The sequence below is a fragment of the Erpetoichthys calabaricus genome, chromosome 10, assembly GCF_900747795.2.
Source record: "Erpetoichthys calabaricus chromosome 10, fErpCal1.3, whole genome shotgun sequence".
Classification (NCBI taxonomy): domain Eukaryota; kingdom Metazoa; phylum Chordata; class Cladistia; order Polypteriformes; family Polypteridae; genus Erpetoichthys; species Erpetoichthys calabaricus.
Genome location: NC_041403.2, coordinates 17919476 through 17940246, shown reverse-complemented (window position 1 = coordinate 17940246; position 20771 = coordinate 17919476). Strand labels below are relative to the sequence as shown.

The 20771-nt window shown below is 40.5% G+C and overlaps 1 protein-coding gene across 1 annotated transcript in view; it reads right to left on the bottom strand.

Annotated features, from left to right (window-relative positions):
• Positions 1–433: 433 nt before the first annotated feature.
• The window catches only part of ak4 (adenylate kinase 4), a 116750-nt gene continuing 96412 nt past the window's right edge, over positions 434–20771 (bottom strand). Inside the window, exon 6 of the mRNA XM_028810956.2 lies at positions 434–1094. Coding sequence (XP_028666789.1) covers positions 950–1094 — 145 coding nt within the window. The 3' untranslated portion in view covers positions 434–949. The remainder of the gene's footprint in view (positions 1095–20771) is intronic.

The following is a 20771-nucleotide window of genomic DNA, read 5'->3' as shown; positions in this document are numbered from 1 at the left end:
GCCTTTTTTTGAAAACTCATGCTAAATAACACGGAATGTACCACTATGATCAAATTATTTAGTTACTTCCTCACAAAACTGCAGATTGTCAGTGACACTCAGTGTCTCTATCCAAACCCACATTTACTGTTTGCTAATACAGCTAACTGCACTTGATATGTTTTACGCCTTCGTACTTTTGATAATTGCTTCATTCATTTTCTGCAATTCACACTAAGCTAACAAGCCTATAGTTACCAGCATTAGTTCAGTTTCCATTTTCATAAAATGGGATTTAAATATATTATAAAACAAGATACAGATATTGTAATGGTTCATTTCAGTGCTAAATTATTTACAGTTAAGTTTCCTTAATTATAATTGATGCTGCCTGGATGGATTCTGGCATACCACTAGCCTGATTTGGAATAAATCTGATAATAAAATGAACAAATTAATAAATATTAATTTTATTTTCAAATGAGTACTATATTTTAATTATAATTATGTGAACTTTTGAATCACACTAATTGTAAGGAGGAACTATAATGGACAATGCTGTATGTAATGTTTGCCCTTTACATTTGTTTCTTTTTCTAGGAATGAGTCTCTACTTAGGCATGAGTAGCATAGAGCAACATCTATACATAGTTTCTTAGGTAATAATTCTACAGTGTACACATTATTCTGAAAGAAAAATAAAATAAGCCAGTGCTAGAATGATCCAAAGAAGTCCTTTAGCTGATTTAAGAAAAAAATAAGTATTCTTACATTATCTGTTTCCGTAATGTTTACATTTCTTTATAAAAATAATTTTCTTAAAAATCTGATTAAAAGCAAAAGAGGGTTTCTTTACAATAATACACACTTTAGAGAATTGGAATGGTGATGAGATCCTAGTCAATCTTAGAAGAGCTATGCTGGCTGCAGATTTTATGTCACAAAGAATGTTGCACTCAGTCTTTGTGTTCTACTGCTCAAGGCTATGCAAAGACGTAGTTTGGTGCGTTTCTTCAGCGTGAATGGGAGTAATCCTGGAGGACAGTGTAGAATATATGTACGGCCAGATTGTATTTGTTTCTGTTCCAGAGAATGACTGAAGAACGCCTCTCTTTCTGTAAAGAAAAGGAAAGCATATCATTAAGTGAATGAGTTTTACTGCCCAATATAGCAGAATAAAGTCACAAAGTGAAAATTGTAAGTGCCTTCACACAATTGTTATGACATGTAATCCATATTACTAACCGAGAATGCTAAACCGGATGATGGACGCAGGCACATCCGGCAATGGGCCGTAGCTGCAAAAAGACGTACTGCGCAGGCGCAAAAAGAGTCCGCGAGAGTCGGCTGAGGAGCCGAGAAAGGCGGACAAAAGAGGGCGAGAGAGGCGGATGAGGGGCCGCGAGAGGCGGACAAGACCACAGAAAAAAGGAGTGAGCACAGGAAAAATGGAGAAATGAGGCGCAAAGAGCACCGAAAAAAGGAAACGGCACATAAAAAAGTATTCAAACGCAAACAAAGCACGAAACACATTGCACACGAAACTAGACCCAAAAAAAAAAAAAAGATCGCGCACAACAGCAAGGCACCCCCCCCTACAGGCACCGGACGGGACACACACCAAGAGAGGGATTCAACAAGCCCATGGAACACAAAAAAAAGAACACAAAACCACCCCACAGACCCTACAAGCAAGGGACGGGACACACACAAAGAGGGGGATTCAACAAGACACAGGAACACAAAAAGAAAGAAGACGCTCGCTCGACAACAATCCTCAACCCACACACACACATCCATAAGAAGTGACACCCAAAGCCACATATTCTAAAGTGAACATCAACACCTTCACACTAGACAGCATAGGTGTCAGCATTGGTGGATCTCCTTACAATAAAGCACTATTAACCGTTCAACTGCAGAAAAGGAAACATATTAACAGTGACTGCGATGCTCCTTATTACTTATCCATATTTCGCATGCTGAGAAAGAAACAAGTCATGAATACACGGTCACGGGTACAAAACGAAAAGGAAAGGATAACAGGAACAAACACACGAACACGAAAGAAACAACAAAATAGACAGCTATGCAGCATAGGTGGATCTCATTACAATAAGGCACTATTAACCGTTCAACCGCAGAAAAGGCTCCATATTAACAGTGAGTGCAATACTCCTTATTACTTATCCATATTTCTAAATGAAAAAATGTCTCGACTCCAAAAACACAAAGCTCAACTAAAGCTTCTAACTAACGATGTACCTAAAAGTAAAAACTTTATGAACTGCATTAGATCCTACAATAGTTCATTTGCTTTTGCATATACCGGTGTAAATATCAGGCCACCAAAAGGCGATGGCCCATACTGCTTTCGCATATGTGCACAGATACTGCATCGCATTGGAACAGTGCACCCTGAAACAAATCAACAACGCAAATATGCACAAATCTCCATCCTAGATCCACATTACGCAAACTATTAATCAAAGTGCTGCATCGCAACAGGCACGGATTCAAAACGAAACACCTCCCGTCTCAGACATACGTTAATGGCAGCGAAGGCTACAACGGGCTTCTCACACAGCACAGGCAAATCGATTACAGCTCCAAAACAACACGTCCCAAATACTACACATGCAACAACGCGCCTCTCAAACGGCACAAGAAAAACATACACCAGTAAAATTCATTCGGATTAATGAATGTCATTTGCAATCATTGTCATTCAGTTCACTTCCCTGAAGAAACAACTGGAAATACAAGTTATACATTTACACGTTGTTGTCAAAAGGGTCAAATTAGACTGCCTTCTTTACATTCATATACTGAATATCTACAGAGGCTTATAACTGACGATGTACCTGAAAGTGAAATCTTTATCAACTACATTAGATTCTACAAATCGGTATCCACTATGAACATTAACGGTGGCACTGCACGTGACATCCGTCTTGAAAAAATGTTGTTTATTGATGAATGTTCAATGGCATGAAGTCACTTACTCAACACCATTCATAAACTTCTACAAACGTTTATGAATAATAATATTCGATTTGGAGGAAAGGTACTTTTATGAGGAGGAGATTTTAAACAGTGATTAGCTATTCTTCCAGATGCCATGCACTCAGCTATTGTTCAGTGCACCTTAAAATACGCAGACAATTGGCATTGCTTTCAAAAGATACAGTTAGTAAAAAAGATACGATGTCCAGAACCAAATCATAACAATTGGTTATTACAACTGAGAGATGGTACACTCACCAATACAGATAGACTTCAGCCACATATTATTACAATTCCTCAAGCCTTTATCTGCGACGACTTAGTTACACAGAGATTTGGAACAGCAATCTCATTAGACCAAATGCCCCTTTTAACACAACGCACTATATTATGTCCAAAAAATATTAATGTGGAAAACATAAATACCCAAGTCATTCCATTACTTCCTGGAGAGACACAACTCTTTCTAAGCTCTGACAAACTTGACTCTGATCACAACAATAACCATCTTAAATGACCTTACAAGTTCTGAGCTGGAATTACCTTTTACACTTAAACGGCGTGTACAAAGAAATTTTCAAATAAACCTTTACACTGTGCCACACACTTTATTGTTTGCTTTCTATTTGCATCATCTATACCGTCACACTATTCTATATCTCATTCATACATCACGCTCTTAGTCATTCCCAACACCAGGGGTTGGCGAGCGAAGCGAGCAGGGGGCAGAGCCCCCTAGTTTAATGTATAAATGAATAGATCTTATCACGTATCAACTGGTTCGATACGCCACACAGGCTTCATTTCATGAGTCACGGTTTATAAATGCTGTATCTTCATTACTGCTGGCTCTCAAATCATGTCATCCATGTGTTATCATTTACTGTACGCAAGTGCAACTGTTGTCATTCCCAGCATTCATCAATTGTGAGACAAGAACACAAATTATATGTGCATTTTTGACTGTCTTATGCCAGTCAGTCAGTGATTGTCCAACCCGCTTTATCCTAACACAGGGTTATGGGGGTATGCTGGAGCCAAACCCAGCCAACACAGGGTGCAAGGCAGGAACAAGGTTCCCACTTGGGACATCCTTCTACATAAAAAAGGAAAGCATGCAACCTGGAAGGCACTCAGGGTGCAAATGAAAAATAGGCAAAATAAACTGCACAAAAAAATGAAAGGAACACTTTGAAAAGACATCTGATCTCAATGGGAAAAAAAAAACAATCCTGCTGACTATCTCTACTGCTATGGACTGATATGGTAATGTGTCAGGAATGAAAGGACGGCAGCCACAGCGTTTGATGGAAATGAAAATGATCAACCTACAGAGGGCTAAATTCAAAGACACCCCGAAAATCCAAGTGAAAAAATGTAGGAAACTGCATAAGATGGCATGAACAAGCTTGATCAATACATGATCACTGGACTTGGATCCTGGTTTGAGTCCTCATCTGTGTGTCATCTTGTTTGTGGGCTCTCTGTATGACCTTCACATGTTCACATAGATTTCCTTTGTACCTATAGTCACACACGTGCTCATGGGAGGCAGCTAAAGGGCTCAAAAGAAGGTAATTACATGCCAACCCAAGTGTTCTCTTTTGCTCCTGCAGACCAGCCATCCATCCATTATCCAACCCACTATATCCTAACTACAGGGTTATGGGGGTCTGCTGGAGCCAGTCCCAGCCAGCATAGGGCGCAAGGCAGGAACAAATCCCGGGCAGGGTGCCAGCCCACCGCAGGGCACACACACACCAAGCACACACTAGGGACAATTTAGGATCGCCAATGCACCTGACCTGCATGTCTTTGGACTGTGGGAGGAAACCCACGCAGACACGGGGAGAACATGCAAACTCCACACAGGGAGGACTGGGAAGCAAACCTGGGTCTCTCCTAACTGCGAGGCAGCCGTGCTACCCACAGCTCCACCATGTGGCCCGACTGTCTTATGTTTCAGGTATATTTCTACAACAACATTTATTTCTGGAGCACATTTTCATACAAATGATGTCGCTCAAAGTGTTTTACAGGATGGAGAAAGAGAAAAAAGACAAAATATATAAGAAATAAAATTAGGCAATACTAATTAACATAGAATAAAACTAAGGTCCGATGCAAAAAAAAATCCTATATAACTAACTATGATAGCAGGAAACATGTGGAGGATATGGAGACTGGGACACTGACATCAAGTAACGGGACCAAGGACCAGTGGAACAGTATTAAGACATAAAATGCAGAAATATTATATGTTATTTCACAAAAAGTCAGTAAATAAATTAATGCAATAATAAAAATGATCCAAGTGGTGGAATAAGGCGCTAGATCAGTGCCGATCCGACACAGACTGACCCTGGAGGCACGTGAAAATTAAACAAATTTTTTTTTTTTCCCAGTGTCCCACAGGCCCTACACAGTCCCCAAAACACACACAAAGAAAAACACCCAAATACACTCTTCTTCCTCCACTCCTTCCAGGCAGCTTTGTCCTCCTCTTCCCGACTCCGGCGCCTCCAGTAGGGGCTGCAGGCTCCTCTTACAGCCCGCCCGGAATGGCTCCAGGTGATGATTGACCTAATTCAGGCTGCATCACCGCCCAGACGGGCGCAGGAAGCCGTGCAGCTCCCCCTGGTGGTGGCCATGGAGCCCAACAGGCTGAACTCCGGCGGTCCATGATAGTGGTCCTGATGTAACCCAGGGGGTGTCCACCAAGCGTTCTGGGGGTGTAGTGTGTAGCCCATGGACTCAGTGCCAAAGGGGCGTCTCGGCCGTCCGCCACAAAGTGCATAATTGCAAAATCAAGTAACAAATAGATGGTGAATTAAAAAAAAAACCTTTAAAATCTCAAAAAAACAGAGAAAAGTAACATCATCTCATTTGTAGAGCAAAGTGGGCTAAAACAAAAATAAGCAGCCCCAGATAACCACACAACTCTGCTATTTCCCCGCTCCTTCATATTACAGTGAGATAGTTTAGCAGTCACCAATCTCATCAAGTGGCCGTCTCTCCTTAATTCAGAGCAAACCTAAACCAGTGGAGACCATTTCAAAAAGCAGCCACTCTGACTAGTTCTGGTGGCTTATATCCATTACACGGGTCCCACCTAATGGTGCACTGTGCTTCGTCACCATGTGCATGCACCACATTTCAAATCCGGAGAAGTCTGCGCACATGCAACAACAACAACAACATTTATTTTTAGAGCACATTTTCATACAAACAATGTAGCTCAAAGTGCTTTACATGATGAAGAAAGAGAAAAAAGACAAAATAAATCAGAATTAAAATAAGGGAACACTAATTAACATAGAATAAAAGTAAGGTCCAATGGCCAGGGAGGACAGAAAAAACAAAAAAACTCCGGGCGACTGGACAAAAAAGATAAAATCTGCAGGGGGTCTGAGGCCACAAGACCACCCAGCCTCCTCTAGGCATTCTACCTAACATGAATGACCTCAATCAGTCCTCATTGTATTCAGGGTTCTCGTGGAAGAACTTGATGATGACGGTCATGTGGACTTCTGGCCTTTAATCCATCAACGTAGGCATACCCTGCAACGGCATACCCATGCCAGTTAGTAGCAGAAGAAAGAATGAAAACAAAGCGGAGTGTCATTATGAGCAACACTGAGGTCTTTCAGCCAACCAGTTATTCAGCAGAAGTGCGTCACGTAACGCTATGCCTTTATAATGCCTCACTATGACTACTCTTTTTATGTTTAGCCAATTTATACGTTTTTCTTTCATTTTGGTAATTCTGGTGTGCATTGTTTGTTATATTCATTTATTTGTTTACTTGTCTCTAGAGCTTCTGTCCAAAGCCAGATTTCCCCCTTAGAAATAGTGACTGAATATAAATACTTAGGAACTTATCTAGATAACAATCTTAACTGGAATACAAATACAAAAAAATTATTTTCTAAATGCAACCAGCGCTTATTTCTCCTCCATAAACTCAAACTATTTAAAGTAGACAAGGACCTCATGTTGTCCTTCTATCGCAGTATGATCCAGTCCGTGATCACTTTCAGTTTCATTGCCTGGTTTAATAGTCTGACAAACCAAAACTCAAAAAAGCTTCAGCAGATTACGAAGTATGCAGCTAAAGTTATTGGGGCTGAGGTAGATGATTTGACTAGTGTGTGTGTGTCAGAGGGAAATGCTAAAGAAACTGGAAATCATCTCAACTGACGACAGACATCCATTACATGTAGAACTAAACTTCAGTAAATCAGGAAGGATAGTCACTTTGAAAACCCACACAAATCGCTCCAGAAACTCCTTTCTTCCTAGTGCCATATGACTCTTCAATAAGAAATATTGGAGATAATGATTTAAGTTTTGATATATATCCTGTAACCTTTTTTTTTTGGTGTAAAAATGTATTATCTAACTGCCTTACCTTAACCTTTCTTGTTTCTATTTGTCTGTTTTATTTCATTCTGTCTGTTATTAGATGCAACTGAGAAGGCAAACTTCATGTTTTCTTGTGTAAACATGACTAAATAAAGAAACCTTAAACCTAGAACAAATAAGGTATTTCTGTCTATCTATCTATATACACTACTAGCTGTCCCCTGCGGCTATACCCATGTAGTAGTGAAACAGGAGGACCCTGCCCTGCTCCCTACGTCACTCTTCCCCATCCCCTCAGTCCACAGCCTCTGTCTTGGATTAGCGTGAATATAACGCTCCTGCAAGCGAACTATGATTCTTAGCGGGATGAGAGAAGCCGCACAATCAACCGGAATGTTCAAGCAAATTATAGAAAAAAAAGATCTAAACCCGTCAAGTAGTTCTCTCGTTCGCTAACTAAGTGGAGTTAATGTTACGCTCTGAGGCAGACGCGCCAGTGAGGAGGACCCCGCTCCCTCCCTGCAGCCCGTTGAGTTTCTCTCTGGGATTCGCGCTAATAAATCGGTACCGCAAGCAAACTATGATACTTAGCGCAATGAGAAAGTCGCAAAATCAACGGAATGTTCAAGCAAATTATAGAAAAAAAAGATCTAAACCTGTTAAGTAGTTCTCTCATTCACTAACTAAGCTGAGTTAAGGTTACACCCTGAGGCAGACATGTAAGTGAGGATGGCCCCACTGCCTCCCTGAAGCCCGTTGAGTCTCTCTCTGGGATTCGCGCTAACAAATCGGTACCGCAAGCGAACTATGATACTTAGCGCGATGAGAAAGTCGCAAAATGAACGGAATGTTCAAGCAAATTATAGAAAAACTCGATCTAAATCCATTAAGGAGTTCTCTCGTTCTCTAGCTAAGCGGAGGTAAGGAACGCCCCGAGGGTGGAGGGTGAGTGAGGAGGGCCCCGCCCCCCTCCCCTCGGCCTGCTGCATGTCTCTCGGATTCATGCAAATAAATCGGTACCGCAAGTGAACTATGATACTTAGCGCGATGAGAGAAGTCGCAAAATCAACTGGAATGCTAAAGCAAATTATAGAAAAAAACCCAATCTAAACCCGTTAATGAGTTGTCTTGTGAAAAACAGACAGACAGACGTTGGATTTTATATATAGAGATATGACCAAATCGTATGTAAACACCCCTCTGAATGACGGAGTTCAGGTGTTTCAATTTGTTGACAAACATTGGCAGTAGAATGAGTCATATTGAAGAGCTTAGGGTGACTTTAAACTCCATATTGAGGGCTCTCCATCACTCCTTATCCTCCTGGACCTCACAGCTGTATTTCATACGGTAGATCATAATGTTCTCCTTCATTGTCTCCACTATATAATTGGACTTTCTGGCATTGCTTTGAAGTGGTTCAAGTCCTATATTACAGATAGGGCTGAGTGTGTGGCCTTGGGGGTTGCTAAATCTCATACTCACACTGTCACCTGTGGGGTCCCACAAGGATCAGTCCTTGGGCCGACCCTCTTTAATATCTATATGCTACTCCTGGGTCACATCATCCGCAAGCATGGAGTTTCATTCCATTGCTATGCCGATGATACGCAGCTCTATGTTAGACTGGATTCGACTTCTCTTACACCTATCAACTCTTTCCTCTTGCTTGGATGAGACTGAGGCCTGGATGTCCAAGAACTTCCTCAAGCTGAACAGCACCAAAACTGAAGCTCTTTTAATTGGCACCCCCCATCAACTTCGTTCCTCTGTAAATTGTATTTCCTTTTCTGACCGTACCATTACCCTCTCCCCTTCTGTTACAAATCTGGGTGTCAATTTAGACTCCCATCTGTCATTTTATACATATATCCATCACCTTTGTAAAACTGCATTCCTTCATCTCTGAAACATAGCCAAACTCCGTCTCTACCTCTCCCTCTGTGATACTGAAAAGCTGATTCATGCCTTTGTCTCATCCAGACTGGACTATTGTAATGCACTCCTCATCGGGATACCCAACAAGAGCCTTCAAAAGCTCCAACAAATTCAAAATAGTGCTGTAAGAATCCTGATGAGGGTGCGGAAATATGAACACATTTCACCAATCCTTCGGTCACTTCATTGGCTCCCTCCATCTCCGTATCGAATACAAACTCTGTTTGTTTACTCATCAGTGTATCCATGGAAATGCTCCACAATATCTTAAAGAACTCCTTATATTACAATCCACTGCAAGAAAACTCTGCCTTCGCCCCCTGTGACCAAACTTCATACAATGGGTGACCAAGCCTTTGTGGCCGCTGCTCCACGGCTTTGGAATGCCCTACCAGAGAGCCTAAGAATACAGCAGACTGTGGGCCCTTTTAAAAAACAGCTAAAGACTTTTCTAATTAGGAAAGCTTATTAACAAGAATGCTATAATTATTGTTGTTTTATCTCTGTTTTTATCTTGCCTTGCCTTTGTTTAAACTTTTTATGTAGCACTTTGAGATTTACTGCTAATGTAAAGTGCCCTATAAATAAAATGCATTATTATTATTATTATTATTATTATTATTATTATTATTATAAAGTTTTGAAATGGGACATCCAATGAGCTCACATGTGATTGTCAGGCGTCCACAAGTTTTTGGCTGTACAGTGTATCTATCACAGAGATACCAGCCATCAGCAGCAGCATCTCCACCACACACCACTGACTCCAGCAAAGTGACCACAAGCCTAGTAAATAGTTTAAATATGTTTCTTTTTGAAGCAGTATAACAATCATTTAGGGAATAAAGCAAAACCAAACAAAGTGTGAAGTCAGTTTTAACTCTTAGATCCTGTTTAACTTCAGGTTGTGGTACAACATATATGACATATAATGACATATGACTCAGCCGCCGCCGCAAGCGGCAGCTATTCCAGCAGGTGTGAATTTCCCCTTGGGATTAATAAAGTATCTATCTATCTATCTATCTATCTATCTATCTATCTATCTATCTATCTATCTATCTATCTATCTATCTATCTATCTATCTATCTATCTATCTAGTATTTCCGGATAGCACATCCCAGGGAAGGAAAATACTTATGTTCAAAGGTATTTTTTAAGGATACGGATACTCATGCGTTGCTTCATGGAGATAGTTATCATCCGAAGCACACCTTTCGTGGGATAGTAAAGTCTCAATTAATCAGATAGATAGACAGATAGACAGATAGACAGATAGATAGATAGATAGATAGATAGATAGATAGATAGATAGATAGATAGATAGATAGATAGATAGATAGATAGATAGATAGATAGATAGATAGATAGATAGATACTTCATTAATCCCAAGGGGAAATTCACATACTCCAGCTGCAGCATACTGATAAAGAACAATATTAAATTAAAGAGTGATAACAATGCAGGTATAACAGACAGTAACTTTGTATAATGTTAACATTTACCCCCCTGGTGGAATTGAAGAGTCGCATAGTGTGGGGGAGGAACAATCTCCTCAGTCTGTCAGTGGAGCAGGATGGTGACAGCAGTCTGTCACTGAAGCTGCTCCTCTGTCTGGAGATGATCCTGTTCAGTGGATGCAGTGGATTCTCCATTATTGACAGGAGCCTGCTCAGTGCCCGTCGCTCTGCCACGGATGTCAAACTGTCCAGCTCCGTTCCTACAATAGAGCCTGCCTTCCTCACCAGTTTGTCCAGGCGTGAGGCGTCCCTCATCTTTATGCTGCCTCCCCAGCACACCACTGCGTAGAAGAGGACGCTCGCCACAACTGTCCGATAGAACATCTGCAGCATCTTATTGCAGATGTTGAAGGACGTCAGCCTTCTAAGGAAGTATAGTCGACTCTGTCCTCTCTTACACAGAGCATCAGTATTGGCAGTCCAGTCCAATTTATCATCCAGCTGCACCAGAAAATAACTTCAGTAATAAAAAGATGCTCATGGCTTTCAATAACCTGGAGTGGTGTGCCATCAGCCACTTCAAATGCATTTTACTAGTATGAGTTACTAATCTTTTCCACAAGATTCTTCTCAAGATGGGAAAAAAAGAAAATTATAAACACATTGATCTTCAAATAGAAAAATGAATGTAATAACTGGCAATATGGCCCAGCGGATAATAAGGTGGGGTGTGCGCAACAAGACTGCAGCTTTAAAACTACACCATTTACTCACATTTTGCAACCATGAGTAAGTCACTCACTGTGCCTGTGCATCTAAACAAATACAATCCTAAAACACATGCATATGTAAATAATACACTTTAGATGTGTATTGTAAAAGTACCTTGGGATTTTGTTAAACAGAGAAATGCACTATATAAAATGAAGTGTTAGCCTATCAAAAAGACACTCTTACTGTTCATTGGTTAGTCCTGTCATAAACTAGAAGTCCCAGTCCCAGACAGTACTTTATCTTTTCAGTCCCACATCAATAACGTCTCCCGGTCTCCATATTTCCACTTGCGTAACATTAATCGTATTCGCCCCTCCATCACTCCCCACACCACTGCTATCCTTGTTCATAGCCTTGTCTCTTCTCGTCTCGATTACTGCAATTCCCTTTTCTTTGGTCTTTCTCGCAAATCTCTTTATAAGCTACAACTGGTCCAGAATTCAGCTGCCCGCATCATTACTAGAACCCCCTCTCTTCACCATATCACTCCCATTTTGTAGCAGCTTCATTGGCTTCCAGTTCAGTTCCGCATTCAATTCAAAATTCTCCTGTTAACTTTTAAGGCTCTCCACAACCTCGCCCCTCCATATCTGTCTGACCTCCTCCATGTTGCCATTCCCTCCCGCACCCTTAGATCCTCTTCCTCCATCCACTTGACTGTCCCCTTCGTCCGTCTTACCACTATGGGGAGCACAGCATTCAGAACTCACTGCCATCCGAGCTTAGAAATATTGAATCATTCTCACTTTTCAAATCTAAACTTAAAACTCATTTGTTTAAGACTGCTTTTTCTCTTTGATTACAATTGCTCTGTCTGATTTTAATTTTTGCATTTTAGTTTTGTTTATAATCTGTGGTTTGTCTATTGTTCGGTGTCCTTGAGTGTTTAGAAAGGCGCCTACAAATAAATAAAATGTATTATTATTTTATTATTATTATTAAAGCGTTCCAAAGCACTGCACTTCCAATAATGCCCACTAGACAACAACAACAACAACATTTATTTATATAGCACATTTTCAAAGTGTAGCCCAAAGTGCTTTTACAAGATGACAAAAAAAGTTACAAGAAGAGAATACAGTTAAAAATAAGAAATAATATTAAATAATAAATAACAACACAACGAGGTAAGGTCAGATAGCCGGGAGGACAGAAAAAGCAAAAAAATAAATAAAATAAAATCTGCAGGGGTTCCAAGGCCAATAGTCTGTCCAGTCCCCACTGGACATTCCACCTAACATAATTACTCCTAAATCAAACCTCATAGATTTCATGATTCACATGATGAGATTTGATGGAGTTGGTCTCGCGGACAGCTGAGACACCCGCCGAGACGGGGATATCATTGTCAAACATGGGCTAGTAATAAGGGCAAGCACTGAATCTAAAATAAAATAAAAGATTTGTTATTGTCGCAAAAGGTATTTCAATGACGATGAAGCTCAATGGAGTACAAAGACAAAATGGAATTGCCTGAAACACGAAGGCAATCCAAATCAAAAAGCCAAAATGTCAGACAGAAATCTCAAAAAGCACAAGTGAACTCATCACTTCCAGACAATTTTGAAGTAAACCACCAGGAACTGTAGGAGACCTTCTGGATTTATAGGGCGGAGGGCGGTACCTGGTGGTGACTGGCAAGTGGCCCTGTCTCTTGGGGGACCACCCACAAAATACATGGCATATAACATAAACAAGATCAAAAACAAGGAATAATGCAAATAAACAACATAAATCAAAGAATCAAAAATGAATCTCAACCCCAGAAAGGAGAGGAACCCTAGCTGAGACATGACATCTCCAAAGTGATGCAGTCAGGACTATAGCTAAAACAAAAAAAAACATTGGTGATCTATTATTTCATCCTTTTGTCCTACCTGGCCATCAGACCATACTCTTATTCTATGTCAATTAATGTTGTCTTATTTTAATTCTTACTTTGTCTTTTTTTCTCTTTTCTTCATCATGTAAAGCACTTTGAGCTACATTATTTGTATGAAAATGTGCTATAGAAATAAATGTTGTTGTTGTTCATTGACTTTCAGTCAAGAATAAGACTGACTTCAAAATGAAATTAAAAATGTACAGTATATACAGAGAATGTTAGAAAAACAGCTGCTCCTTAAGAGGATTAGGGATAGTCCATAGAATTGCCACATGTTTACATTTACAGACACTTTAATCCAAAGCAACTTACAAAGGAGGTCAGCATAATCAAGTAAACATCAGTCTGGGGACTGTTTGAAAAAAGTGCTGGCTGACAAGGCCACAAAATTGACAATCACAATCAAACAGAGCAACACAAGACTAATTGTTCTTATGTTAGTTAGTAAAAACATATCATTAAAGCTATTATCATTCAGAAATACAGTTAGGTCCATAAATATTTGGACAGAGACAACTTTTTCTAATTTTGGTTCTGTACATTACCACAATGAATTTTAAATGAAATATCTCAGATGCAGTTGAAGTGCAGACTTTCAGCTTTAATTCAGTGGGGTGAACAAAACGATTGCATAAAAATGTGAGGCAACTAAAGCATTTTTTGTAACACAATCCCTTCATTTCAGGGGCTCAAATGTAATTGGATAATTGACTCAAAGGCTATTTCATGGGCAGGTGTGGGCAAGTCTTTCGTTATGTCATTATCAATTAAGCAGATAAAAGGCCTGGAGTTGATTTGAGGTGTGGTGCTTGCATGTGGAAGATTTTGCTGTGAACAGACAACATTCGGTCAAAGGAGCTCTCCATGCAGGAGAAAGAAGCCATCCTTAAGCTGCGAAAACAAAAAAACCCATCAGAGAAATTGCTACAATATTACGAGTGGCAAAATCTACAGTTTGGTACATCCTGAGAAAGAAAGCAAGCACTGGTAAACTCAGCAACGCAAAAAGACCTGGACGTCCACGGAAGACAACAGTGGTGGATGATCGCAGAATCATTTCCATGGTGAAGAGAAACCCCTTCACAACAGCCAACCAAGTGAACAACACTCTCCAGGGGGTAGGCATATCGATATCCAAGTCTACCATAAACAGAAGACTGCATGAAAGTAAATACAGAGGGTGCACTGCAAGGTGCAAGCCACTCGTAAGCCTCAAGAATAGAAAGGCTAGATTGGACTTTGCTAAAGAACATCTAAAAAAGCCAGCACAGTTCTGGAAAAACATTCTTTGGACAGATGAAACCAAGATCAACCTCTACCAGAATGATGGCAAGAAAAAAGTATGGAGAAGGCGTGGAACAGCTCATTATCCAAAGCATAGCACATCATCTGTAAAACACAGTGGAGGGAGGCAGTGTGATGGTTTGGGCATGCATGGCTGCCAGTGGCACTGGGACACTCGTGTTTATTGATGATGTGACACAGGACAGAAGCAGCCGAATGAATCCTGAGGTGTTCAGAGACATACTGTCTGCTCAAATCCAGCTAAATGCAGTCAAATTGATAGGGTGGCATTTCATGATACAGATGGACAGTGACCCAAAACATACAGCCAAAGCAACTCAGGAGTTTATTAAAGCAAAGAAGTGGAAAATTCTTGAATGGCCAAGTCAGTCACCTGATCTTAACCCAATTGAGCAGGTATTTCACTTGTTGAAGACTAAACTTCAGACAGAAAGGCCCACAAACAAACAGCAACTGAAAGCCGCTGCAGTAAAGGCCTGGCAGAGCATTAAAAAGGAGGAAACCCAACATCTGGTGATGTCCAGGAGTTCAAGACTTCAGGCTGTCATTGCCAGCAAAGGGTTTTCAACCAAGTATTAGAAATGAACATTTTATTTCCAGTTATTTCATTTGTCCAATTACTTTTGAGCGTCTGAAATGAAGGGATTGTGTTCAAAAAATGCTTTAGCTGCCTCACATTTTTATGCAATCGTTTTGTTCACCCCACTGAATTAAAGCTGAAAGTCTGCACTTCAACTGCATCGGAGTTGTTTCATTTAAAATTCATTGTGGTAATGTACAGAACCAAAATTAGAAAAAAGTTGTCTCTGTCCAAATATTTATGGACCTAACTGTATATCCACAGTCACATATACTGTATGTTCTGTGTGTCACATAAAGACCAATCATTTGTGGCACACTAAGAAGCAGGTGACTCCCAAAGGAAAATAAGGACTAGTTAGCATATTGGCATTAAGGAATGATCTTAGAGGACCATACACACGATCTGGAGATGAGAAATGGACGGAATTAGCATTAGCTGTACTGCAGTTAAACTGCTCAACCAGATAAATGTGACACGGCGAGATGGGAATACTTTTCAATTACTGAAAAGAACACAGTGCTCTTAGCAAATCCTTAAGGACAGTTCATCTAACAGGCTGTTGTGTTTTAGCATGCCTTCTAACTGTTCTAGTTTTATCATGTTCTTTATTGTGTCTTAACTGTATGTCTGTGTGTGAACACTAAGGTGTTCAAAGCTGAACACATCTATATTTATAGACAATATAATGCATGTACAGAATAAAGACCTGAGTGATTAAAATATTAATACTTTTTAGGATAATTTACATCCAGTGATGCACTTGGGTACATCATCAGTGAGGTTACTTGGGGTTATCGGGTGTTTCAGGGCTCTTGAACATCAAACACCCTCTCCCAGGTGATCTAGCCAGGAGTCATCTGCTCCAGCTTCTGCCCAAGTAGCTTGTGTCCACGGCTCGTTCCTCTTGATCCACCGCCACCTTGACTAACTAACAAGTCTGTTCTTATACTCCTGCTAGGTGATACTGTCCGTAGCATATCAGCATTCATTAATCGCTTGTGATAGTGATGAATTATTAATCAATGTATTGTTTTGAAACTTTGTTCAGTATTTCCTCCATTATTAGAAATTGTCTCATTGTTAAAATCTGCACCATTAAATGTAAAGGACAACAGTGTTATTTTTTGCGAAGCGACTTTATTTAACCTGTAGATGAAATGCCAAATTGTGATAAGAATGAGAAGCACTGCCTTGCTAGGAACCCTGAAACTCTGTGCTAGCATACTGTGTAGAATGTAATTTGTTGCTACAGTATATCTAAAACAGCTTTATACAGTATATAAAAACAATTATCACTTCAGAAATAGTATTTTCAGACTCAGGAAGGTCTAAAACGTCAACATTCATCATTTTTTCACGATTCCTATACTTTATACTATGTATACGAGAAAGTAATAAAAAATAAATACACAGATCGTGACACTACTGAAACTAGCTTTTACCCTTTCTCCTCCAGCCAAAAGGATCTTCCCTCCTGAATTATTATTTAACTACAGTTATTTGGCTGATGCCTTTATCCAAGATGACTTACAACATTTGAGGTACAATTAGTTACATTTCTTTTGCTTTTCCAATAGAGTACAGCCAGGTGAAGCGACTTGCTCTGTGTCACACAGTGTCACTAGCAGAACCTGAACCAACAGCCAAAGCCTTAACCACTATGCCACACTGCCTGCCTAAAAAGACCATGGAGTGGCTGCTGCTTCACCACCTGAGGCCACAGGTCCACCACACCCTCAACCCTCTGCAGTTTACATACCAGGAGAAGGAGGGAGCGGAGGATGCCATCATCTATATGCTACACCAATCCCTCTCCCACTTGGACAGAGGCAGTGGTGCTGCAAGAATTATGTTTCTGGACTTCTCTAGCGCCTTCAACACCATCCAACCTCTGCTCCTTATGGACAAGCTGACAGAGATGGGAGTAGATTCATATCTGGTGGCATGGATCGTGGACTATCTTACAGACAGACCTCAGTATGTGCGTCTCAGGAACTGCACGTCTGACATTGTGGTCAGCAAAACAGGAGCGCTGCAGGGGACTGTACTTTCTCCGGTCCTGTTCAGCCTATATACATCGGACTTCCAATACAACTCGGAGTCCTGCTACGTGCAAACGTTTGCTGATGACACTGCTGTCGTGGGCTGTATCAGGAGTGGGCAGGAGGAGGAGTATAGGAACCTAATCATGGACTTTGTTAAATGGTGCGACTCAAACCACCTACACCTGAACACCAGCAAAACCAAGGAGCTGGTGGTGGATTTTAGGAGGACCAGGCCCCTCATGGACCCCGTGATCATCACCTAGGTGACTGTGTGCAGATGTTGCAGACCTATAAATACCTGGGAGTGCAGCTGGATGATAAATTGAACTGGACTCCCAATACTGATTCTCTGTGCAAGAGAGGACAGAGCCGACTATACTTCCTTAGAAGGCTGGCATCCTTCAGCATCTGCAATAAGATACTGCAGATGTTCTATCAGACGGTTGTGGCACGTGCCCTCTTCTACGCGGTGGTGTGCTGGGGAGGCAGCATAAAGAAGAGGGACGCCTCACGCCTGGACAAACTGGTGAGGAAGGCAGGCTCTATTGTAGACACGGAGCTGGACAGTTTGACATCTGTGGCAGAGCGACGGGCGCTGAGCAGACTCCTATCAATCATGGAGAATCCACTGCATCCACTGAACAGGATCATCTCCAGACAGAGGAGCAGCTTCAGCGACAGACTGCTGTCACCGTCCTGCTCCACTGAAAGACTGAGGAGATCGTTCCTCCCCAACACTATGCGACTCTTCAATTCCACCCTGGGGGGTAAACGTTAACATTATTCAAAGTTACTGTCTGTTATACCTGCATTGTTATCACTCTTTAATTTAACATTGTTTTTTATCAGTATACTGCTGCTGGAGTATGGGAATTTCCCCTTGGGATTAATAAAGTATCTATCTATCTATCTATCTATCTATCTATCTATCTATCTATCTATCTATCTATCTATCTATCTATTATATAGTGCCTTTCATATCTATCTATCTATCTATCTAAACAAGTTTAAGCCCACTAGATCTCTAGCTCCTCTTATCCAGTTTCTAGGATTGTTATTACTTAATCTTTTTTTTTCTACATAGGGTTACCTCAGAGCTCAGCTTAATTCATTAAATACCAAAAATATTTTAAGAAACTGCTAGTCTACTGTATGTACCAAATACAAGTAATACTGAGCTTCCTTTCACAGCTCCAACTCCATTATTAAACATTCTGTTAACATCAACATCACAGTCCTGAGATCAGACAAGTGTTCTGCCTTCTCATACAGCGATACACAGATAGCAATTTGTCAGCAAACCCAAGGTACTGACCATAGACTTTAGGAAGCAGACCACACTTTCACTATAAGGCCAGATGTATGTGGACACCTCTCCAAATTATTGAGTTCAGGTGTTTCACTGTTAACAGGTGCATACAATCAAACATGTGCAGTATGGTGCCTTGTGACAGTATTCACCCCCTCAGTGTTTGTCCTGTTTTTTCACATTACAACCTTGATTTAAAATTGATTTTTGGGGATTTAGCACCATCTGATTTACACAACATGCCTACCACTTTAAGAGTGCTACATATTTTTTTATTGTGACACAAACAATAACCAAGACAAAAAATAGAAATCATGAGTGTGTGTAGGTATTCACGCCCCAAATTCAATACTCTATATTGCAATTCCAGCTGCAGGTTTCTTGGGGAATGTCTCTATTAGCTTAGCACACCTAGCCAACGGGGATTTTCACCCATTCCTCAAGGCAAAACTGCTCCAGCTCCTTCAAGTTCAATGGACTGCGTTGGTGTACAGAAGTCTTCATGTCATGCCACAGATTCTAAATTGGATTGAAGACTGGGCTTTGACAAGACCATTCCAAGATATTTAAATATTTCCCTTCAACCCACTCCAGTGTAGCTTTAGCAATATGTTTAGGGTCATTGTCCTGCTGGAAGGTGAACCTTCACCCCAGTCTCACATCTCTGACAGAATGAAACAGTTTTTCCTCTATAATTGCATTTAGTGCCATCCATCTTTCCTTCAATCCTGACCAGTTTTCATGTCCCTGCCGATAAAAAACATTGGGGTGTTATTGGGGTAATGGAAAGTGTTGGGGTTCCACCACACATGGCATTCCCATGATGGCCAAAAACTTTGAGTCTCATCTGACCAGAGAACCTTCTTCCATGTGTTTGGGGAGTCAGCCACATGCTGTTGTGCAAACTCCAAACATGTTTTCTTATTTCTTTCTTTAAGCAATGGCCACTCTTCCATAAAGCCCTGCTCTGTAGAATGTATGCCTTAAAGTTGTCCTATGGACAGATACTCCCATCTCCACTGTGGAACTTTGCAGCTACTTCAGTGTTATCCTTGGTGTCTTTGTTGCAACTCTGATTAATGCCTTCCTTATCTGATCTGTAGGTTTTGGTTTTGGCCTTCTCTTATTAGGTTTATAGTGGTGCTATATTCTTTAACGTTTGGTATTTAATTTGATTTAATGGTGCTCCATGGGATATTCAAAGATTGAGATATATTTTTTTTATAACCCAACGCTGATCTATACTTCTCCACAACTTTGTCTCTGACTTGTTTGGAGTGCTCCTTGGTGTTCTTGCTGCTTGCTTAGTGGTGTTGCAGAGTCTGGGGCCTTTTGGAAGAGGTCTATTAATATAGACATCATGTGACTGGTCATGTGCCACTTTGATGGCACACAGGTGGACCCTAGTCAACTAATGATGTGACTTCTGAAGTTAATTGGTTGGATCAGATCTTATTTAGAGGTTTCATAACAAAATGGATGAATAGATGCACTGACACCTTTGCAGTTGCTACTTGTTTATATATATATATATATATATATCTATATATATATATATACATATATATAGATACATATATCTCAATTATAATAAAAAAATCCTGAGACGAGACGTGACTTTTTCAGAGAGATACTTTCACATCCCACGAGATGAGTCTTTGTGCCAAGAGATTTAACCAGGCCCGGGGCCGGAAATAAAAGACAGAGTAGATGACAAAGTAGAACGTCGTAAAGAATTCAAAAACGTTGGTGCAATACACATGCAGAGCAGATTAGAGATAATGGAAGTAGGAAAATTCGAAAGTCTCAAAAAAATGATAGTAAAGATTGCATTAGCAATATATTGTTCGGATTTAAACTTTAACTCGGAGACTTGTACAGGGTGGTCCAGATCTAATTATGCAACTGTTCGACTGACAACCGTCTCCCCGCCATTTTGGAATGCAGGGCAGGTGCTGCCATCTATCGGCAACAAAAAGAATTTTAAGTGAAATCTCTATGTGCAGGGCAGGTGCTGTGAATTCTCTCTGTAATAAACTTAATAAGTTATAGCATAATGAAAATTGCATAATTAGATCTGGACCACCCTATAGATCATCTAATTCGTGTTTCCATCAGGG